The sequence below is a fragment of the Mizuhopecten yessoensis genome, unplaced genomic scaffold, assembly GCF_002113885.1.
Source record: "Mizuhopecten yessoensis strain PY_sf001 unplaced genomic scaffold, ASM211388v2 scaffold8365, whole genome shotgun sequence".
Taxonomy (NCBI): domain Eukaryota; kingdom Metazoa; phylum Mollusca; class Bivalvia; order Pectinida; family Pectinidae; genus Mizuhopecten; species Mizuhopecten yessoensis.
The window spans coordinates 34,247-58,758 of NW_018407511.1; the positions used below are offsets into that span (position 1 = coordinate 34,247).

Consider the following 24,512-nt stretch of genomic DNA (forward strand, 5'->3'; position numbering starts at 1 on the left):
TTGTCTGTAAGTTTTATTACATATAATACAGCTTGTCTGTAAGTTTTATTACATATAATACAGCTTGTCTGTAAGTTTTATTACATATAATACAGCTTGTCTGTAAGTTTTATTACATATAATACAGCTTGTCTGTAAGTTTTATTACATATAATACAGCTTGTCTGTAAGTTTTATTACATATAATACAGCTTGTCTGTAAGTTTTATTACATATAATACAGCTTGTCTGTAAGTTTTATTACATATAATACAGCTTGTCTGTAAGTTTTATTACATATAATACAGCTTGTCTGTAAGTTTTATTACATATAATACAGCTTGTCTGTAAGTTTTATTACATATAATACAGCTTGTCTGTAAGTTTTATTACATATAATACAGCTTGTCTGTAAGTTTTATTACATATAATACAGCTTGTCTGTAAGTTTTATTACATATAATACAGCTTGTCTGTAAGTTTTATTACATATAATACAGCTTGTCTGTAAGTTTTATTACATATAATACAGCTTGTCTGTAAGTTTTATTACATATAATACAGCTTGTCTGTAAGTTTTATTACATATAATACAGCTTGTCTGTAAGTTTTATTACATATAATACTGCTTGTCTGTAAGTTTTATTACATATAATACAGCTTGTCTGTAAGTTTTATTACATATAATACACCTTGACACGGAAGACAATTTACAAGTGTTAAGGTCATCATCATTTCATTTGCGAAGATTTTATTTATTTGCGCGATATCAGTACTGACGATTACGAATATACTCACTAAAGTGTTTTATGGTTTAATTATCAGTATCCTCTTTTAGATCGTGACATTACTTAGACTTTACTTAGATTGACTTGACGGGTGTCGTCAATGATAATGATAACTGTTACCCCTTTAGTTGACATGGGATCATTTTCCTTGAATTATTTCAAGGTTGTCAGTATGAATATCTCCTTTGATGAAGTATGGGTAATGAACTGCTTTTGGCAACAAGATAACTAATATCATTATAGATATACTTACCAACCGACTTCTTTTTGCTCTTAATTTCTTTGAGTTCACTGACAGCAGAATCGAGCTCGTCTGTCTTCGTTCCTGCATAGAAACATACTGAGTGTTTAAGGTGTGTTATTCATTACATAATGTGACAATAGTCTCTTCTTTATTTTAGAGATACCAAGAATTAAAGAAACTCTCATGAAGAAACGGAATTTAATAATAATAAAAGTAATGTTCTAGACATTAATATTTTCATAACACAGTTCGTGTAGTTTAATGTATTTAGGCAAAGCACATTCAAATAGATATTGCAAAAAAAACAGACAAGTCCTGCAGTAAACAACACTTGATAGGACATTGTTTTTCAAAATTATTGAAACATAAACACCATAACCTAAGTAAATGTACATTTTCGAAACTTACGCAGGTCTATTTGTAACCTGTCAATGTAACATTGGAATCCAGATATTATCGACAAGATGTCATCCTTTTCGTCAGGTAAAGGTGTCATCTGCTCCGTTAATATTTTGCGTATGTCTTGCTTCTCCCGTTGAAGTGTTTGCGCTAAAGTTTCGAGTCGGTCTTTGGACTGTGTCACAGTAGCGATGTCCTTCTCTAAGCTGCTTATTTGTAAGTCCGATTTCGCTATGTCTGTTTTTAATGTATCAATTGCTCTTGTGGAACTCTCGATTTCTATGACGTGTTGGACAATTTCCTTTCCCAATTGTTGATTTTGTTCTTGATTCTGTTCTATTTCTTTTCGTGCTGATTTCATTTCCTCTTGGGTTGCACCTTTTGGGAAAATTGAAGTAAACTAGATCGGTTACTTATCGTAGGTTTTGATTACTTGTTCATTTCTTCCAAACATTAACAATATATGAGACACTAGGAATAAGTCAGCTTTGAAGGCAAAAGATAAGATATTAAATGAAAATTTTCATCCTTACTACCATATATATGTAGGAATGTAAAGTGATGCTGTATGTACAATAATTCCATGAATTAAGAATAACAACTAGCCGTGAAACTTATTGAACTTATAACTTCGTTCTACGTAGTAAATTGTACGTAAACATAAACCATTGTTAACCTAATTAAAACTACGATAATATGGCATAAACACTGTTTAACAAAATAAGGTCGGAATTTATTATTGACTCTACTTAATCACGTTAAAAAGTAATATAAAACCACCCTGTTGATGCTAGTTAAATAGTCAAATACCATCACCCTGTTAATACTAGTTAAATAGTAAGATACAGTCACCCTGTAATACTAGTTAAATAGTAAGATACAATCACCCTGTAATACTAGTTAAATAATAAGATAAAATCACCCTGTAATAGTAGTTAAATACAATCAAATAACAGCACCATATTAATACTATTTAAATAGTAAGATAGCATCACCCTTTAATACTAGTTAAATAGTAAGATAATACCACCCTGTAATACTAGTTAAATAGCAAGATATCATCACCCTGTTAATTCTAGTGAAATAGTAAGAAAACATCACCCTGTTTATCCTAGTGAAATAGTAAGATAACATCACCCTGTTAATACTAGTTCAATATAAGCAAATAGTATCACCCTGTTAATACAAGTTAAATAGTAATATAGCATCACACTGTTAATACTAGTTAAATAGTTTGATAATATTGACTCTTTTTAACCTAGTTGAACAACTCGAATGGAACTTTGATCAAAAGGAACATACTCAAATCGCTTCTAAGCCTGACGTTATCTTGTTGTAGAACGGAAACATTGGATGAGAGGTTTTCTTTCATCTCCCGGAGATCGGTGACTTGTTTAGTAAGCTCCTCGTTTTCCTTTTCTATAGTCTTGGCAATCTTTTCGAGTTCATTCTTAGATTGGGACAATGTCGTCGCGGTTTTTTTCAATTGTTTTATCTCCTCAGCGGAATCGGAGCATTCTTTGACGTAACTAGTATTTTCGTCTTGAAGTTGTCTCAATTGCTCATTGAAGCTATCTTCCATTTCTTGCTTTTCCTTTTCCAGTACCTTTGATAACATCTCAAGTTCTTTTTTTGTTTGGGACAAACTGGTTAACTTTTCATTTAAAGTTTCGATTTGATATGCTGATGTCGTCACTTCTGTTTTTAATTTATTAATTTCTTCCGTAGCATTCTGGATTTGGTTGGTATAGCTTGTAGTTTCGTTTTGGAGTTGTCTCATTTGCTCATTTAAGGAATCTTCCATTTCTTGCCTTTCCTTTGCTTGTTCCGTTGATGTCATTTCGAGATCGTGATTTGTTTTAGACAAACTGGTTATCTTTTCAGTCATTTCTGTATTTAATCTATTAATTTCTTCCGTAGCATTCTGGATTTCGCTGGCGTAATTTGTATTTTCGTCTTGGATTTGTCTCATTTGCTCATTTACGGAATCTTCCATTCCTAGCTTCTCCATTGTTAGTGTCTTTGCTGTCAATTCCAGGTCATTCTTAGTTTTGGCCATTGTAGTAAACTTTTTATTTAAAGTTTCGTTTTCATTTTCTAGCGTTGTCAATTTTCTTTTCAAATTTGTTATCTCCTCCGCAGAATTTGAGATTTCTTCAGAGTATCTCGCGTTTTCATCTTGCAATTCTGTCACTTGTTTCTTCATGCTGTTTTGCATTTCGGGATCAAAGTATGCTTGTGATGTCTCGAACCGTTTTGTTTGTGTCTCTGATTTCTCAAATTGATTTTGAAATACTCTTTCATCTTCTGCTGAATTGGTCATTTTTTTCACGTATTTTGCATTTTCCTTTTCAATGAGATCCTCTTCCTCTTCCAAGTTGGGGATACCGATGTTTGTTTCTTCACGAACTGGTTTAAGTTCTTCAATCTCTTTACCTACATAACATACAGCAATCGCGGTTATTTTAACCATTACATATTTATAAAAAAGAAAATGGAAGGTTGATGTAACGTTATGCAAAAAAATATCCATATTCATGGGAATTAATCTGATGTATTGAGATTTTATTTTATACTTGCCGCCCGAAATGACACTAAAATACGTTCATAGCAAATCGAACATCTAATAACTTGTTAGTACTTACCTTGGTTTCTCTGCAGTTCGGCAATGATTGTTGACAATGTTTCATTTTCCTGTCTTAGTTGTAAAACTTCTTTGTCTTCTCTTCCCCGTTTGCCTGTTTCACTCGTAGTCGCGTGTACATGCCGATTTTTCTCAACGTCGGATGCAGACGGTGAAACCGTTGTTTCTATCAGTCTGTCAAGAGCTTTCTTTTGTGCATCTAATTGAGTCTGGAGGAATACAATCTTGTTTACGAGACAAGTGTTTTCATTTGCTAATTTACTTCCCTCTCTCGTGCGCTCCTCTATCTTCGTCTGTTGCTCATCCTTTTCCGCTTCCATCAATTTAAGTCTATTTCTCTCTTCGTTTTCGTTTAACTCCTTTTCAATTAGAGAAACGGCGATCTCGTCTCTTTCTATCTCTGCAGTTTTGGCATTTTCCTCGGCATCACGAAGCAATTTCTTATACTCTTCGATGGTTGCCTTTTGCTCTTCCACCTTTTTGGCATACCGATTATCATCAAAATAGTCTAGTGTCAGGCTTATGTCTGCGTCGGACACGTCCTTGTTTCTGGATTTTGATATTTCCATCTCTATCATACTGCAGGCTAGGTCACGGAGCAGCATTTGCCTTTCTGGTGGCAAATCATTAATCAGATTGCGCTTCCTAGATGGTGTCTCACCGAGGATTTTCTTGACTTTAGACTTGCATCTTGAACAAACTTTGTTATAGAGCGATATTTTTATGTCGTCCAATCTGTCATGAATGTTCTTTACTTGCAGCCAAGCAGCATCTCCGAGAGTCCTCTGACTTACAATATTCTCTTGGACAATCTGTAATGTAGTATATTCCGTATGAATCAGATAACATACATGAATCCTACAACCTATATTCTTTTCATAAATAAAGTCTTATCACGAAAAGATATTTCTAACATTGAATACAAATCAAACATATAAATCTGCTCTGTTTATTGTTATGCTATTGTTAAAAACAAATAACGAACGCGAACACGTACATAGCGCTACACTTATCTTTGACATGCAATTCAAGGGTGATTACAATAAACGTATATTTAGCACATAAGAACATTTAAGGCGTTCAAATTAACTTGAAAAGCGCTGAACATTTGTTTCTGTTACAATGAATATGTTTACAGCAATTCTCAATTGACGAGTATATGATGATTTAACAGCTATTTGCAGAGTTATTTAAATATCTCAATGAAACTATCGGAACTCGCGGATGTCTTACTTTGTACGTGTATAGGTTTAGCTGAATTGATTGTTTTACACCGATCTGAAATACTTTGTTTGTATAGAGGTTTAACGTGAATTGATATAATTACAAATGTCAGAATGACTTTGCTTAATTCTTCTATTATAATAACTTTAGTCTGAATCGGTATTTTCACATCGGTATAAACTACTATACTATACTAACTAAGAGAGGTTTTGTCTGAATGACGTTTTCACATCCGTCTAAATAACCTTACCTGTAGAGGTTTGGTCTGAATGATGCTTCACACACGTCTAAATAACCTAACCTGTAGAGGTTTGGTCTGAATGATGCTTCACACACGTCTATATACCTAACCAGTAGATGTTTGGTCTGAATGGTGCTTCACCCACGTCTAAATAACCTAACCTGTAGAGGTTTGGTCTGATTGATGCTTCACACACGTCTAAATACCTAACCTGTAGATGTTTGGTCTGAATGATGTTTCACCCACGTCTAAATAACCTAACCTGTAGAGGTTTCGTCTGAATGATGCTTCACACACGTCTAAATACCTAACCTGTAGATGTTTGGTCTGAATGATGCTTCACACACGTCTAAATACCTAACCTGTAGATGTTTGGTCTGAATGATGCTTCACACACGTCTAAATACCTAACCTGTAGATGTTTGGTCTGAATGATGCTTCACACACGTCTAAATACCTAACCTGTAGATGTTTGGTCTGAATGATGCTTCACACACGTCTAAATACCTAACCTGTAGATGTTTGGTCTGAATGATGCTTCACACACGTCTAAATACCTAACCTGTAGATGTTTGGTCTGAATGATGCTTCACACACGTCTAAATACCTAACCTGTAGATGTTTGGTCTGAATGATGCTTCACACACGTCTAAATACCTAACCTGTAGATGTTTGGTCTGAATGATGCTTCACACACGTCTAAATACCTAACCTGTAGATGTTTGGTCTGAATGATGCTTCACACACGTCTAAATACCTAACCTGTAGATGTTTGGTCTGAATGATGCTTCACACACGTCTAAATACCTAACCTGTAGATGTTTGGTCTGAATGATGCTTCACACACGTCTAAATACCTAACCTGTAGATGTTTGGTCTGAATGATGCTTCACACACGTCTAAATACCTAACCTGTAGATGTTTGGTCTGAATGATGCTTCACACACGTCTAAATACCTAACCTGTAGATGTTTGGTCTGAATGATGCTTCACACACGTCTAAATACCTAACCTGTAGATGTTTGGTCTGAATGATGCTTCACACACGTCTAAATACCTAACCTGTAGATGTTTGGTCTGAATGATGCTTCACACACGTCTAAATACCTAACCTGTAGATGTTTGGTCTGAATGATGCTTCACACACGTCTAAATACCTAACCTGTAGATGTTTGGTCTGAATGATGCTTCACACACGTCTAAATACCTAACCTGTAGATGTTTGGTCTGAATGATGCTTCACACACGTCTAAATACCTAACCTGTAGATGTTTGGTCTGAATGATGCTTCACACACGTCTAAATACCTAACCTGTAGATGTTTGGTCTGAATGATGCTTCACACACGTCTAAATACCTAACCTGTAGATGTTTGGTCTGAATGATGCTTCACACACGTCTAAATACCTAACCTGTAGATGTTTGGTCTGAATGATGCTTCACACACGTCTAAATACCTAACCTGTAGATGTTTGGTCTGAATGATGCTTCACACACGTCTAAATACCTAACCTGTAGATGTTTGGTCTGAATGATGCTTCACACACGTCTAAATACCTAACCTGTAGATGTTTGGTCTGAATGATGCTTCACACACGTCTAAATACCTAACCTGTAGATGTTTGGTCTGAATGATGCTTCACACACGTCTAAATACCTAACCTGTAGATGTTTGGTCTGAATGATGCTTCACACACGTCTAAATACCTAACCTGTAGATGTTTGGTCTGAATGATGCTTCACACACGTCTAAATACCTAACCTGTAGATGTTTGGTCTGAATGATGCTTCACACACGTCTAAATACCTAACCTGTAGATGTTTGGTCTGAATGATGCTTCACACACGTCTAAATACCTAACCTGTAGATGTTTGGTCTGAATGATGCTTCACACACGTCTAAATACCTAACCTGTAGATGTTTGGTCTGAATGATGCTTCACACACGTCTAAATACCTAACCTGTAGATGTTTGGTCTGAATGATGCTTCACACACGTCTAAATACCTAACCTGTAGATGTTTGGTCTGAATGATGCTTCACACACGTCTAAATACCTAACCTGTAGAGGTTTGGTCTGAATGATGCTTCACACACGTCCAAATAACCTAACCTTTTGAGGTTTGGTCCGAATGGTGCTTCACACACGTCTAAATACCTAACCTGTAGATGTTTGATCTGAATGATGCTTCACACACGTCTAAATGCCTAACCTGTTGAGGTTTGGTTTGAATGATACTTCACACACGTCTAAATAACCTAACCTGTAGATGTTTGATCTGAATGATGCTTCACACACGTCTAAATACCTCACCCGTAGATGTTTGGTCTGAATGATGCTTCCCCCACGTCTAAATAACCTAACCTGTAGATGTTTGGTCTGAATGGTGCTTCACACACGTCTAAATACCTAACCTGTGGAGGTTAGGTCTGAATGATGCTTCACACACGTCTAAATGCCTAACCTGTTGAGGTTTGGTTTGAATGATGCTTCACACACGTCTAAATGCCTAACCTGTTGAGGTTTGGTTTGAATGATGCTACACACACGTCTAAATACCTAACCTGTAAAGGTTTGGTCTGAATGATGCTTCACACAAGTCTAAATAACCTAACCTGTAGAGGTTTGGACTGAATGATGCTTCACACACGTCTAAATAACCTAACCTGTTGAGGTTTGGTCTGAATGATGCTTCACACAAGTCTAAATAACCTAACCTGTAGAGGTTTCGTCTGAATGATGCTTCACACACGTCTAAATAACCTAACCTGTTGAGGTTTGGTCTGAATGATGCTTCACACAAGTCTAAATAACCTAACCTGTAGAGGTTTCGTCTGAATGATACTTCACACACGTCTAAATAACCTAACCTGTAGATGTTTGGTCTGAATGATGCTTCACACACGTCTAAATAACCTAACGTGTAGAGGTTTGGTCTGAATGATGCTTAACACACGTCTAAATACCTAACCTGTAGAGGTTTGTTCTGAATGATGCTTCACACACGTCTAAATGCCTAACCTGTTGAGGTTTGGTTTGAATGATACTTCACACACGTCTAAATACCTAACCTGTAGAGGTTTGGTCTGAATGCTGCTTCACACACGTCTAAATAACCTAACGTGTAGAGGTTTGGTCTGAATGATGCTTCACACACACGTATCCATAGCCTGACATAAAGAAGTATAATCTGAATGACCTTTTTTCCATCCGTCTCAATAACCTCACTTAGTTCTGGAGAGGTTAAGGCTTGATATATGTTTTCACACCTGTATGCGTTACCTGGAGAGATTTGGTGACATTTTTCAGATGCTCTGATGAGAAAAACGTCCCCATCGTGACTGTTATATCCACCTTCAGCAAACTTCCCTGTAAGTAATTTCAAACAAGAAAGCAAATATCAAACGTCCATGATACATCAGAGCGACCAATTCATAGCACAGAGTGGCCAGTATGTAGCATGAAGTGACCAATAAAGAGGACAGAATGACTAATTTTTAACACGGGGCGACCAATGCATAGCACGGAGTGACCAATATATAGCTCGTAGTAACCAATGTATCGCACGGAGTGACCAATATATAACACGGAGTGATCAAAATATAACACGGAGTGCCTAATAAATAACACGGAGTGATCAGTATATAACACACAGTGACCAATATATAACACGGAGTGACCAATATAGAGTACGGAGTGACCACCACAGACCATAAGATTACCGATTTATAGCACGGAGTAATCAGTATATAACACGGAGTGCCTAATATATAAGAAGGATTGACCAATATACAACACGAAGAGACCAATATATAACACGGAGTGACCAATATATAACAAGGATTGACCAATATATAACACGTAGAGACCAATATATAACACGTAGAGACCAATATATAACACAGAGTGACCAATATATAACACGTGGAGACCAATATATAACACAGAGTGACCAATATATAACACGTAGAGACCAATATATAACACGTAGAGACCAATATATAACACAGAGTGACCAATATATAACACGTAGAGACCAATATATAACACAGAGTGACCAATATATAACACGTAGAGACCAATATATAACACGTAGAGACCAATATATAACACAGAGTGACCAATATATAACACGTAGAGACCAATATATAACACAGAGTGACCAATATATAACACGTAGAGACCAATATATAACACAGAGTGACCAATATATAACACGTAGAGACCAATATATAACACAGAGTGACCAATATATAACACGTAGAGACCAATATATAACACGTAGAGACCAATATATAACACAGAGTGACCAATATATAACACGTAGAGACCAATATATAACACAGAGTGACCAATATATAACACGGAGTGACCAATATATAACACAGAGTGACCAATATATAACACGGAGAGACCAATATATAACACAGAGTGACCAATATATAACACGTAGAGACCAATATATAACACGTAGAGACCAATATATAACACGTAGAGACCAATATATAACACAGAGTGACCAATATATAACACGTAGAGACCAATATATAACACAGAGTGACCAATATATAACACGGAGTGACCAATATATAACACGTAGAGACCAATATATAACACGTAGAGACCAATATATAACACATAGAGACCAATATATAACACGGAGTGACCAATATATAACACATAGAGTCCAATATATAACACGTAGAGACCTATATATAACACGTAGAGACCAATATATAACACGTAGAGACCTATATATAAGACATGGTAATCAGTATAAAAAATGGATTGACCAATGTATAACACGGAATGACCAATATAAAACACGGAGTGACCAATATATAACACGAAGTAATCAGTATATTACAGGGAGTGACCAATATATAACACGAAGTGACCAATATATAAAACGTAGAGACCAATATATAACACGTAGACCCCAATATATAACACAGAGTAATCAGTATATAAAATGGATTGACCAGTGTATAACACGGAATGAAAACAATACAACATGGAGTGACCAATATATAGCACGGAGTGACCAATAAATAACACGGAGTGACCATTATAAAACAAGAGTCATTAGTATATACCACGGAGTGATTAAAATATAACACGGAGTGATTAGTATATAACACGGAGTGATCAAAATATAACACGGAATGACCAATTTACAACACGGAGAGACCAATATATAACGCAGAGTAATCAGTATATAACAGAGATTGACCAATGTATAACACAGAATGATGAATATATAGCACGGAGTGACCAATATATAACAAGGAGTGACCAATATATAATACGGAGTGATTAAAACATAGCACGGAGTGACCAATAAATAACACGGAGTGACCAATATATAGCACGGAGTGACCAATAAATAACAAGGAGTGACCCATATATAACACAGAACGATGAATATATAGCACGGAGTGACCAATAAATAACAAGGAGTGACCAATTCATAACACGGATTGATCAGTATATTACACGGAGTGACCAATATGTAACACAGAGTGATTAAAATATAACACGGAGTGACCAATATGTAACACAGAGTGATTAGTATCTAGCATTGTTTTGGCCTTATTTTGTTTAAGGTCCTATTTACAGCTAAGGTAATTGAAGGTGTGACAGAGTGACCAATACATAACACGGTGTTACAAATTTATAAGACGGAGTGAGCAATATAGAGCACAGATCGAGTGACCAGTATTTAGCACAGAGTGACAAATTTATAAGACGGAGTGACCAATATATAGCACAGAGTGGCGAATAATAGCACGGAGTGATTGATTAATAGAACGTACGGAGTGACCAATATAGAGCGCGGAATGTTACGGAGTCATGGCATGGAAAGACCATGCCAAAAGAAAAAAATGACAGATAAGCCGAAGTGTTGTTATGTAAGATGTTATAAGTCAGAAATAATGCTAATAAAATACACCCATTATATGATTTAGTTGTGCACAGAACAAATTTGTGCTGACCGTTCCACGGGAGGTAACTCGTAATTTCGATAGCGTTTTATTTTGTTTCCGAGCACTTCGCCATTTTGAACGTCAATGTTCCTTCGTATCCAAACCTTAATTTGAATCCTGTAGAACCTGCATTATTAACCAATCGAAAACAACTCAGCATTCAGTCTGCATGGATATGTCAAATCGATGAATCCTAAAACGATCTAAAACAATCTGCTCTAATAAAATTTGAGTTCTTTGCTGGAAAACCTTGAGGGAGTTCGTACGAGGGACGACATATAATGTACAATGAAGAAACGCGTGTAACAACACTTAATACTTAATAAAATGATCTTAAGTAAGTCTACAAACTACACATGCAACTGCATCCATTTAAAACATTTTCACATTTCAAATTGTTCTTGGTGCAAACTGTTTGTCCAGGTGGCAGTAAAAATGTACCTAAGGTTGGTTATAACTGAACCGATATAACGTTATTGTATAAGAAAACCTAATATTCAATATATATGTAAAATCGTATGAGCGTCATACAACATGCCCGACTTATAACAAACTCGGTGGAGCGAAGAGGACACAGATTTCTTCTTACGTATGCATATAACGATACGATAAATGCAATCTGATTAAAATCATATCCTACGTATCACGTTTGGATATGATTTTAATCAGGTTGCGATAAATGTAACTGAAATTAAATATTTAGAATTACATGGAAGCAAAACATACCTTTTACACGATACCTGAACACATCTAAACTGCGTAAGACTTAGTAGTAACTGGGAACGAAGGTCGTAACGATAAACCACTTCAACCTGTAAACACATGTATGGTGAAACCCGTACTTTCGTTTTGTGTATATAATATACACAGAATTAATTTATGGGTTTTATTTTCAGTTCTAAATTAAGAAATCGGAAAATCCGTGTATGCGAACTGTATTGCAACTCCGAAGACTGAAACAAATCCTGTCCTGTGGTCTTTTCATCGAACGAAAGAGTAAGGTATGTGTTTTGTACAAACGTTTTATCGCGATAATTGCCAGGTTTAGCGGATTGATACAGTAGACTGTTCATATATATGCGAATTGTATCACAACTCCTCATAAAAGAGAAACAAAACCTGTCCTATGTTCTCTCCATCGAATAAAAGCTACTAGTTTTTCTTGCTATACGGTTTTATCGCGATATGTGCTAGGTTTAGCGGATTGATGTAGTACATTGCTCATTGATTAACTTCTAATTTGGAAGTGAAAGTAACATTGTTGTTGTTAGTAACATAAATAGCAATTTAAATTGGGTTTTTTGTTGTGTTCCTTTTTCAGTTGTACCGTGTGCTGTTCAACGATCTTTAAGTTTCCTCTCGCCTTTTATTCTATATGTATCCTTGATTCCAATGACTCCATTGATTAATTTACTATTGCTAAAATATTCATTATTCTCAAAAATAACCGAATTACATTGATTGAATTCCTCTAATGTGGACAATAACATATATAGTTAAGATATTCATTAATAAAACTGATAAAAATACAAGTAAGCATTATTGGTATGTTATATTTCATTATCTTCCTTCAAATATCTACGACTTACCTTTAAAACAGTTTCGTTTTGGGTAGAAAATGCACTAGACACTTGTTTCGTTTTGGGTAGAAAATGCACTAGACACTCTCTTTTTGTGACAATACGGAATAGCGTTTCTCATACCTTAATATAAAGTGAGTTGGTATTCCCAGTCAGACGTTCAAGTTGGACAATCAATATAACAGATTGCGTCGACCCCCGGATGTTAGCTTTCAAACAATAAATTTTAGCTTAACAACGCTGCATTTACAAAGTGTACTCCTAAATATTTTTTATTGAACCATAAAATGTTGTTTTCCAACTTCTAAATCAATACATCACTTATATGAAACAACTAATCTCTCCCCCCTCTAAATACCCATATTATAGCACTGACTCTTAAGTGGAAGGAACCACACCCATCCCAGATTTACAGGGACCACACCCACTCTAGAGTTACAGGGATCACACCATCCCCAGATTGACAGGGATCACACTCTTCCCAGAGATACAGGGATCACACCGACCCCACAGTTACAGGGATCACACTGACCCAAAGTTACAGGGATCACACCGACCCCACAGTTACAGGGAACATACCGACCCAAAGTTACAGGGATTATACCGACCCCACAGTTCCAGGGAACATACCGACCCCTCAGTTACAGGGATCACACCGACCCCACAGTTACAGGGATCACACTGACCCTAAGTTACAGGGATCACACCGACCCCACAGTTACAGGGAACATACCGACCCCACAGTTACAGGGATCACATCAACCCAACAGTTACAGGGATCACACTGACCCACAGTTACAGGGATTATATCCAACCCAAGTGTTACCTTGATTACACAGACCTCGGAGAAACTCTTCTGTTTCTTTATACTTTAGATAAAATATATTCATCATATTAACAGCTTTGTTTTGTTATTATTGATCCCATATTTAAAAAAATGTATTGGTAATAGTGTTTAATTTATGAAAATCATTGCAAGCTATATACATCATTGTAAACTATATCTGATCAGAGGAATCATATTAACCTTATTCAAACCAAAAACAACAGCATGGTGGAGGATCATCATGATGCACAAATATTAGTTAAAATTCTCTTCGGAAAAGTTTTTTCCAACTTACAACTATTTTATGAGTTTGTTATTGTTATGTATGGAATGGAATATATTGCGTATTCTCTCCGCCATAGTACAAGATATTTGTGAAGTATTATTCAATATGTGTATTTTTATATGCCTGGAAGCAATGTGCATTTGGGAATAAATTAAATTATATTGAAATTAGTTATCATTAATTACAATCAAATATATACATGTATACCTACCGATATTGAAACGTGATTGTGACGTCACGATGTTGTCCTTTTGACATAAACCTGGACACCCTTGTAAATTGATGAGATCAGGGGTTTGTTCTAGTCGCTCGTTTGACCTTATTTTCTCTTTACTTTCCTACATGTATTTCACATGGACATTTGTTCTACCAATATATATTTATATATGATATTGCAGATCAGATAAAATTAGATATATTTCCAACGAGAAAAACACACATTGACCGATCTTATATATAACTGGATGTCGAGAAAAACACACATGGACCGATCTTATATATAACTGGATGTCGATATACGTGTGTTATCTTAAACGCGTCGACTTCTTTCAGTTAAATGACACCTCAAAGTGCGTTTTAGCCTTAATAATTAATGCATTGATAAATACTTTACTTTCGTTTTGTGAACATGTTATATACACAGAGCCTTTTGTTGGGTTTTACCTTCATTTTGCGGATGTATTACAAATAGATAAATATAGAACCTATTTGTGGGTTTTACTTTCTTTTTGTTGTTATGCTACATATAGAGCTTATTTCAAGTCCTTTTTTTTCCAGGTTCCTTATTATTTCACTTTCGTTCTATGGTTTTGCTGAATTCAGAACGTTTTGTGGGTTTTACTTTAGTGTTGTTTTTATTCCGTATACAGCCGATCATATTTGTCTCACTGCTGTTTTATGGTTAAGTTGACTTTGAAGCGTTTCCTTTTTTTCTTTTTTTTTTGTATTTTACTTTCTTTTTGATGTTATATCTTATATAGAACCCATATGTTTATTTTACTTTCGTTTCATAGTTATCTAAGACTATCTGTGGGTTTTTTTACTTTCATTTTGTGTTCGTGTTATTTTCAGAACCTACTTCTGGGTTTTGCCTGTCAGTTCTGGTTATTTGAAGCTGACACTGACTCGACCAGCGACGTAGAAGATAACTCCTTATTCTCACTTCGTCTCCCTGACAATAAGAGGTAAGTTGTGCAGGTATATGTAATAGTTATTATAAAATATTTCGTGTAATTCTACAATACAGCAGTAAAGATAATAAATGAATTTTAGTTTCATACTAGTTTGACCTGAAGAGTCTCGAAGCTTTCATTTAAGCGAGCTAGAAAAACACACTTTGGGACGACTTCAAATCCTTATCACAAATTAAGAATATATGAGCGAAGCCATTTTGTCTTTATTTAAATTGTCTTTAATGCGAGGCTACGATGCCATGACGTCATGTCTGTCTTCTGACTTAATATGACACCAGTGTATAAATTGTAAATTATATTCGTTTCCCTGTATTTATTATTATGGTTATTTTTTCTGTAACCTTTTATAGTCAACAGCTAGTAGGAATGTTTTTCTTTAGTAGCTCAGTGTAATGAATAATCGGTTAATTTCCCCTCCCTACAGACGACCCCCTACCCCCACACACACACATACACACACGGACAAGAAATCACACTCACTCATACACACACTGCCTCTCAGTGAGGGACTAACTCATCAATTATAATAATCTTAACAGAAATATGATGATAAAATGTATAAATATAGAGGTGGAAATCAAAATAGCCGTCTACTTTCATTTCAGGTATAACATTCACGCGCTAGCCCCAGTATTTCGGCTGTCGTAAAGAACTGATAAAAAGCATACATTATATAATGAGTAAGATTTTCACTATGTGTGGATCTTTGTGACGTGTGTAAACAGTTCCCCGAATGGCCGGGAACCCAGAGCAAATAATAAAAAATATATTCTTCAAAAGTATCTTAATCCAAAAATCTGGGGGAAAGATAAGTAATACAAATTGGCATCTCTCCAAATAAACCTTCGGACAGTGACGTCATACTAGAGAATGAAATTAGGAAATCACAATGAAATATTTTGGCTAAAGCACCTATTCTTCTACCGAGTAAGATACACACTAATGTCAAGTTAGGCCAAACAGATAATATGTGCGTTTCAGTTAACGTGCCTGTTGTTTAGTTTTCTAGGAGCGATACAACTTTTTTGTCGAAAAAAAATGTGTGAATTCTGATTTAATGTGTTTTGTATTCTTTTCTATGCTACATCTGGAGCTCCAGAGCCTCCTCTACTTGTACTCTATCAAAGGTTCCCATCATAAGAAATGTATCATTTGTTTTACATTTGTCTTAGTTTCATCGATTTTGAGTTCGAATTAGGATTTTGTTTACACTTCGGTAATTTCTTGTTGTTTTTTACATTCTTAATCGGAGAATTTTTATTTCAGAACTTAAACGAAAAACGAAACGGGTGAATCTTTAATCATGACAAGTCTATCAGACCAAGACAAAGACGTCCTGCAGGAGTTTATTGGCGACGGTCCCAAGTGCTTCACCAAGCTGTACAGCGCAAAGGAAAACGGGTGTTCAGCAATAGCTTTTCACCAGAGGTGTAATAACCGCGGACCGACACGTAAGGCACAAAGCATCTGTAGTATTTTGTATTATTATACCTTCTGTTAAAATCTCGTAATCTGATTGGTTGAGAAATATGTGAACATTTTCAATGTTACTTGCTCGTTATACAAAGATAAAGAAGACAGGGTGACATTCCAAAAAATATCACATGCGCCAAACGTATGCGTGCACGGTTCGTCCCAGTGCCAGGGTGTTATTCCAAAAAATGTTACATGCGCCAAACGTATTCGTGCACGGTTCGTCCCAGTGACAGGGTGTTATCAAATCACATTCATGGTTGGTTCATTCGACAACTGTTGAGATGAAGTCTTGGTTTATGTCAAATCAACACAATGACCTTTAAAAATGGTGAAGTGGTGAAACACCTAAACATGACACTCGGTATAATAAAATAAATATCACATTCATGAGAGGGCGATATTGCATATTTTCACCCCTCGGAAAGCATTGTTGACCTCGGCTTCGCCTCGGTAAACAATTCCTCCGTGGGGTGAAAATATGCAATATCGCCCTCTCATGAATGTGATATTTATATAATATTCAGAAATGCCACCACTTATATGAAAAATGAAGGTGGGGTGGGGTGGGGGTGGTGATGGGGCAGGTCCAATTGGTCAAATATTCTTATCTATGGCAATTACGTGCTGGAATTTGCTAATCAAGTAAGGTGTTTTGATCATTATGACATGGGATAGCAACAGTTGCGAACCCCTCACTGTAGAACGGCCGATTCAAAGTTACGTTACCTCGGTGGTGGTATTTTATGAATCAACATATGAGATAACATTTTAATGAATGTATCATCTCTTTCGCAGTGACCGTGGTCTACAATGAGGATGGACATGTGTACGGGGGGTACACCTCGATCAGCTGGCAGTCAACCTCCATCCAAAAGGTATACGACAAAAATGCTTTCCTCTTTTGCCTCCGAGGAGATGGCGAGGAACAGGGGAAAAAGTTTCCCATAAGGAAATACGAATCGGCCGTTGTATATGAGGAACAATTTGGACCCACCTTCGGGAGTGGTCCTGACCTGGGGGTATTTACTGGAACCATTACCAAAGAAGACGATGGCACTTTCTCTCTCAACTCCAAAATGGCCGCGGAAAGTTTTGATCACATGCCGGTGTCGTTGGGGGACCTGACCAGCACTGATATCTCCGTGGTGGATGTTGTCGTTTACAGCGTAGAAGGTAGGCACACATGACCTTGTGTAACATACGGGCGGTCACCCATCCAACTTCTGACAACGCTCCACGTTGCTGAACTAGTGAGCAGCTCCCCGGTTTATACAGCATTACCGACAAGCAAGCTTTTCAAAAGTTCTATCTTTAATTTCCAGCGATGCGGTATAACCCGGGGACCCGTTCACTAGTTCAGCAATGTCAATCGTGGTCAGTTGTTGGATGAATGACTGTCCGCACATTGCATTTGTCTATCAATTCAAGATACGAGGTGTAGACTTTATTGGTACATAACACATTGGGCGACAGCTAGAGATCTACATACATGTAGTCAAGGCGACAGCTGTATGTAGTCAAGGCGACAGCTAGAGATCTACATACATGTAGTCAAGGCGACAGTGCCTGATCTCTATATATTGTGGTACTGTATAAATGCCTAATTTTTAGAATTGTCAATTTTATGAATGCAATTAAAATGAAAATACCTTAATGATTCCACTGTAAACTTTTGTACAAACTTGCTTATTAAACGTCTTAAATGTTAATTGATATCTCAACAATTAACAAAAATAGTGTTTAAACGCTTAATGTTCACTATTTTGTAGATTTCAGGCAGAATGTCATGGCACAGCAGTGGAGAGATGAACCTAAGTTCGACAAACAGGTAGCACTAACAATTACATACTGTCCCGTGGACTTAAGTTCGACAAACAGGTAGAACTAACAATTACATACTGGCCCGTGGACCTAAGTTCGACAAACAGGTAACACTAACAATTACATACTGGCCAGTGGACCTAAGTTCGACAAACATGTAGCACTAACAATTACATACTGGCCAGTGGACCTAAGTTCGACATATAGGTAGCACTAACAATTACATACTGGCCAGTGGAACTGTCAACACTCCATTTGATCCAAATTGCACGATTTCAGCGTTTTCAGCTCATCCATACTAAAATGAAAAAGCAAATGTATGTGATCTTTATGCATGCATCCATCCTGAATACTCCAGGGGTTACGCTCATTTTCGCTCTCTTCGCCCCTTGAATATGTCATAGCAAAATTGAAGGCTAGCGGCTAGCTATTTGATTGGTCTCGGGTCAAAAACCTTAACCAATCGCTAGGCTGATACCTGTCCTTTGAAGATTACAGAGGAGTGACTCTGTAATCCAAAGCCATTAATTTTCACCGTTATGCGTTGGCGAGATCCCTTTGATGTACATCAACGGTTCAAACTAGTCTTCTTGTCTTATCAACAAGGTGACGCGCACTGAGCCTTCAAATTTGCTATGACATAATCCAGGGGTGTAGAGAGCGAAAGTGAGCGTAACCCCCTGGAGTATCGAGGATGGCATCTGACTTCTTTGCTAAAGTGCTAGTGTTTTGGTATTCTGGTTTATAAGGGTTAGCTAACATAGGTTCTCTTTTTACTTTGGTTAGTACCTGAACACTCTCTTGGACGACGTGGAATCCTATTGGCCACTGAAGGAATTTGGCGTGCCCGAGGAAGCTCTCCAGCACGTTAATATTCTCTTAATTGGACCAATCGGCGCCGGCAAATCCAGTTTCTTGAACTCTGTGGAATCTGTATTCAGGGGTCACGTGTCAATGAGTGCTGCTGCAGGAAGTAGAGGGAAAAGTGTAACGTCTATGGTAAGTGTGACGTATATGGTATGTAATTTTGCTGACGTCTATGGTATGTATGTTTGCTGACGTCTGTGGTATGTATGTTTGCTGACGTCTATTGTTTGTATGCTTGCTGACGTCAATGGTATGTATGTTTGCTGACGTCTATGGTATGTATGTTTGCTGACGTCTGTGGTATGTATGTTTGCTGACGTCTATTGTTTGTATGCTTGCTGACGTCAATGGTATGTATGTTTGCTGACGTCTATGGTATGTATGTTTGCTGACGTCTGTGGTATGTATGTTTGCTGACGTCTATTGTTTGTATGCTTGCTGACGTCAATGGTATGTATGTTTGCTGACGTCTCTGGTATGTATGTTTGCTGACGTCTATGGTATGTATGTTTGCTGACGTCTCTGGTATGTATGTTTGCTGACGTCTATGGTTTGTATGTTTGCTGACGTCTATGGTATGTATATTTGCCGACGTCAATGGTATGTTATTTTGCTGACGTCAATGGTATGTATGTTTGCTGACGTCAATGGTTTGTATGTTTGCTGACGTCTCTGGTATGTATGTTTGCTGACGTCTATGGTTTGTATATTTGCTGACGTCTATGTTATGTTTGTTTGCTGACGTCTATGGTATGTTTGTTTGCTGACGTCAATGGTTTGTATGTTTGCTGAAAACGTCAAAAGAAATATTAAAATTTGCCAAGTACCTGCACCAATTGTGCTTCATAGAAGCTGTTATTGATACTAAGCCAGATGATGAAAGTAAAATAGCAACATTTGAATAAGTTTTATTTCAAACTCTCAGTATTCATATCTTAAAGGGTTCAAAATACTGATTTTGTAGACAATCAAGTTACTTATTGAATTACTTGAAATAAAGGCTAAGTTTGTTTTGAACACAAGCAGGAATTTAAAACCTATTTCGTATGCTTTCGAAATTGCTGCTTCCTTTGTCACCCAAAGAGTTAAATGGCCAGTGTCTCGACTCTTAACCGCTGAAAACAACTCCCTAAGCCAAAGTGTGCCGAATCAGTAAAGTCAGTTGTCAAAAATCATAAAGACATATCGCTCAATAGCACTATAATACTGCAGGCAGTTTTCAATTCCATTTTGTGTCAAAACAAAATCAGCCTTTATTATTCATACCAAACTGCTTGAAAAGTATAGATTTGACTACGAAATATTGCTTGACAAGATTTTGTGTGTTACAGTATCGCCAATACCCGGTCACTGCGTCTGACAATAGACATTATCTTCACTTCCAAATGTGTGACTGCAGGGGTCTGGAAGATGGATTTAGTCTAAACAAGGACATCGAAGGCATCCTCGACGGACACGCGCCCAATAACTACATTGTATGTACAATCTTTCAACTGTCAACAAAGTTCGATAACTCTTATAGTATTCATTATATCATCATTTAGGAGCTTACTGAATTAAACATACAATCACTTTCAGACTGTATTCCTGTAACAGACGTTTCCTTCGTTTGTGTCATCCGCAGAAAACAAACGGTAGCTGTTAGCTAGTATAAGCCGTATCAGTTGTGTAGGGTGTCCAGCATTTTACCATCGTGACGTAAATTCATCTCCATTTCCGTATTACATTCTAAGACAAACGGAAATTCCCCGGTGACAAGATTTGCATATTTAAAACAATATGCATCATGGAGGAATACATTTTGACTTTTCAGATTGATGAATTTCTATTAGGTTTTATCATTTTTGTCATTTATCATTTCTAGGTGCGAATTTCAGGAACCGTCCTAGCTTGGAGCATGCACACCAGACATTGGACTTTTAAAATATGCAATGTTAAAACAAGAACTTGCATTACTAAAAATATATGACATGCAGCTATTTTGAGTAAAAACGCCTGTTATGGTTTCTTTCTGTATTTTGCTTCGGTTCCTGCAAATTAAAAAATAATAAACAAAGATTATACATAAATTTTCAGCCTATCAGAAAAAGGTGAATCTGAAAAACCTGAAAAGTCAAAATTTAGTCATCAATGTTGCATATTGCTTTTTTCAAATATGCAAATCTAGACACCGGTGAATTTCCGTCCGTGTCATAATGTAATGTAATGAATGGAAGTAATTCTACGTCACGATGGTAAACTACCGAACATGATCTCCTGCTAATGTCTTTATGAACACATCTCCCCCCGTCACTGCATCTCCATTTGTCAATACATCTTTCATTGTCTATTCTACTTTCATTTTCAATGCTTTATTAATTAGTCATTGTCTATTCTACTTTCATTTTTCAATATGTATTTTTATTAATTAGTCATTGTCTATTCTACTTTCATTTAACAGTATGTTATTCGGTTTCATTGTCATTTAAACTTTCATTTTTCAATCTTTAATTGATAAGTCAGTGTCACTTCTACTTTCATTTTACAATATGTTGTTCGTTTGACTTTGTAATTTCATTTCGTCTCCCATTGCCTCTTCGTCTTTGATCAATCACTCTCAATACTTTGTCAAAGCACCTTTTCTTTGTCTGTTCCAGTTTAACTCGTCTTCGGCATTGACGAGCAAGGCTCATGGCTACATACGGGACCCTAAGCTGAAGGATAAGATACATTGTGTGGTGTATGTGTTGGACTCTGAGAAGTACTCGGCCGAGGTCGGCATGTCATTCATGACGGAGGGAGTGAAGGAACAGATAACGGATATCATGGAAAAAGTTGACCAGAGAGGTAAGAAGTCAAATTGCAGGATTTTGTCGGGTGGTGCAGTGGATAGCTCACTCGCCTTTCACCAAGACGACTGGGGTTCGATTCCCTGATCGGACGTGAAAAGGTATATATGGGGTCACCTGCTCGACAAGTGGGTTTTCACCGGTTGCCCGGTTTCCTCCCACATTGAGACACCCCGCGCTCTAAAATCTGAGCCAAGAAGGCGATTTTCTCAACTTTGCTGCAGTATATAACACATTATACATTTAACGTGTATAATACAAAATACATGTACACTAATACACAATGTTTCATTAAAAGTATCGTGTTTCGGGATAAAGCTGGTTTCTGGTTTCTGTTTTGTCTTTAAATATAGACCTGGTCTCGAAGAGCAAGAAATTTGCTTGAATTTGGCCAATATTTTATGCTGAAATTTTCCAAGTAGCAATAACATCATAATCACATGTGGTAGTTTTGTCTGGGTTTTTTTATTATATATATTTTCATAATTATTATATCATGTGTTGTATGATATGCACCAGAAACATTTCGTCGGTTACATCACTAGGTATTTCTATATTTAGAGGATGAATATAATCGTTTAAGAATCTTCCAGGGTTTTTTTACTTGAAAAATTTCAAAACACATTTTAGAAAAATTCTCTCTTATTCAAACTCCCGCAAATAAAAAAATATATATACCTTATACAAATAGGTTAAACATATTCGATTTTATCATAAATAGGTATACCCCAGTTAATCCTACTGAACAAGATAGACAACACGTGCGCAGCCACAAAGGAAAACACTTCGGCTGTATACCGGAGCGATCTCATCAGACAGAGGTGTTTCCATGCGGCAAACTGCCTGGGACTTCCACCACTTACGGTGTTACCGATGAAGAATCACTATATGGAACTGACCACGTCCGATGAGGTCGCTATTCTGGCTCTCTATAACCTGCGGCAGATGCTTAGGTCGGCCGACGCTTACCTGCGAGTCAACTACCTGGACGAGTTGAGACAGGAGAGATACGAGTCGCAGCTCAGCTAGACGTCAACGCGAAAAGCAACATCAGCTGGAATGAAAACTCAGCTGGAACATTTCTTTATAAGTAGATTTCTGGAGTCTATAGCATGTAGATGGTGCTTGAAGCTTAAATACTGAGTATATATTTACATGTGTCGTTCATGCGAGAATTTTAAAGTATATAAATGACCAGAGAGAAGTAAAAAAGGTCTGAGTACTGTAAAAAGGATGTGCCTTAGACACATATAAGTTATGCATGATGATGATAATGCTATTAAAATCAAAAAAATGGTTTATATTATGAAACTGTGGATTGAGCGACAGTGAAGGATATTGATAGAAGTTTTTGTTCAGTAACAGGAGAAAGCTGCAACAAATAGAGCGCATATATAACTTCTTTAACTTAGTCTATGAAACAGAAAGTTGGATAGTCTCGCTCAACCAGACGCTTGATTACTTTGTAATCTCGGTTCGGAGTAGCTTGCACAGACAACAAGTCTGGTTAAACAATAATATAAAACAGAAAGTTGGATAGTCTCGCTCAACCAGACGCTTGATTACTTTGTAATCTTGATTCGGAGTAGCTTGCACAAACAACAAGTCTGGTTAAACAAGACTAAAATTAGAATAGTCCTGTTGTGGTTGGGGACAGGAAGCTTCCAAGAGGACATGTTTCGAAGATAACAGTTTATGTTGTGTAAAAGCGGCGGGGGTGAGAAGACTGTGTTATTGTATTGTATATTATATCCTAGAAGGCTCATGTCAGTCTTTAATATTTTTATGGATTTTTCGAACGTTATCCAATTCTTATTCAGTGATACCTTTAACGGTAGCATTGCTGATCTAGACAGAACAAATACGAAAGCTGTATGTGCATTTAGAAATAAACCAGTATACATTTATTCTTTTACCGTTTTTTAATGTTTTTTCGTGTGATTTAGATATTTGTGTACATTTTATATATGATAGAAAATAGAGATTCCAATGAAAAAAAGGTCCTAGGTCTCGATGATTTATACCAATGACTTGTAATTGCAAGCTCTACGATTGGTCAATAGTCGCACACGTGACCATTATAATCAGCTGTTCGTATAAGTATTAAATGGACGACATTACAAGATTT

General features: G+C 36.6%; 2 protein-coding genes across 6 annotated transcripts in view; one reads left to right on the top strand and one right to left on the bottom strand.

Moving 5' to 3' along the window:
• The window catches only part of LOC110455720 (myosin-11-like), a 19,121-nt gene extending 4,370 nt beyond the window's left edge, over positions 1-14,751 (bottom strand). Inside the window, exons 1-7 of one of the 3 annotated variants that reach the window (XM_021506035.1) lie at positions 14,411-14,751; positions 12,234-12,319; positions 8,803-8,889; positions 4,056-4,866; positions 2,713-3,846; positions 1,420-1,788; positions 1,021-1,092 (exon numbers count right to left, since the gene is read on the bottom strand). In XM_021506035.1, the coding sequence (XP_021361710.1) occupies positions 1,021-1,092; positions 1,420-1,788; positions 2,713-3,846; positions 4,056-4,866; positions 8,803-8,856 (2,440 nt within the window). In that variant the 5' untranslated portion in view covers positions 8,857-8,889; positions 12,234-12,319; positions 14,411-14,751. Of the gene's footprint in view, positions 1-1,020; positions 1,093-1,419; positions 1,789-2,712; positions 3,847-4,055; positions 4,867-8,802; positions 8,890-12,233; positions 12,332-13,096; positions 13,886-14,410 lie in introns of those variants that run through there. The other 2 variants (XM_021506036.1, XM_021506034.1) reach the window with 2 other exon arrangements.
• LOC110455721 (interferon-induced protein 44-like) lies at positions 12,404-24,299 on the top strand. Of its 3 annotated transcripts, none has more exons than XM_021506037.1 (9): positions 12,404-12,508; positions 15,271-15,383; positions 16,659-16,843; positions 17,664-18,041; positions 18,638-18,696; positions 19,476-19,688; positions 20,888-21,031; positions 22,193-22,382; positions 23,106-24,299. In XM_021506037.1, exons 3-9 carry the CDS (start codon positions 16,696-16,698, stop codon positions 23,411-23,413), a joined length of 1,440 nt encoding a protein of 479 aa, XP_021361712.1. In that variant the 5' UTR covers positions 12,404-12,508; positions 15,271-15,383; positions 16,659-16,695; the 3' UTR covers positions 23,414-24,299. The 3 variants fall into 3 exon arrangements, with proteins under 3 accessions (XP_021361712.1, XP_021361713.1, XP_021361714.1); XM_021506038.1 differs by having other exon boundaries at positions 12,407-12,503; XM_021506039.1 differs by lacking the exon at positions 12,404-12,508 and adding an exon at positions 14,956-15,029.
• Positions 24,300-24,512: the final 213 nt, after the last annotated feature.

What these genes read in the sequence shown, in the direction of transcription:
- LOC110455721 (XM_021506037.1), top strand. Translation starts at nt 16,696, where the DNA reads ATGACAAGTCTATCAGACCAAGACAAAGACGTCCTGCAGGAGTTTATT. An exon ending in AACCTAAGTTCGACAAACAG is followed by an intron (nt 18,697 to 19,475) that starts GTAGCACTAACA and finishes TACTTTGGTTAG; the next exon opens with TACCTGAACACTCTCTTGGA. An exon ending in GGAAAAGTGTAACGTCTATG is followed by an intron (nt 19,689 to 20,887) that starts GTAAGTGTGACG and finishes TGTGTGTTACAG; the next exon opens with TATCGCCAATACCCGGTCAC.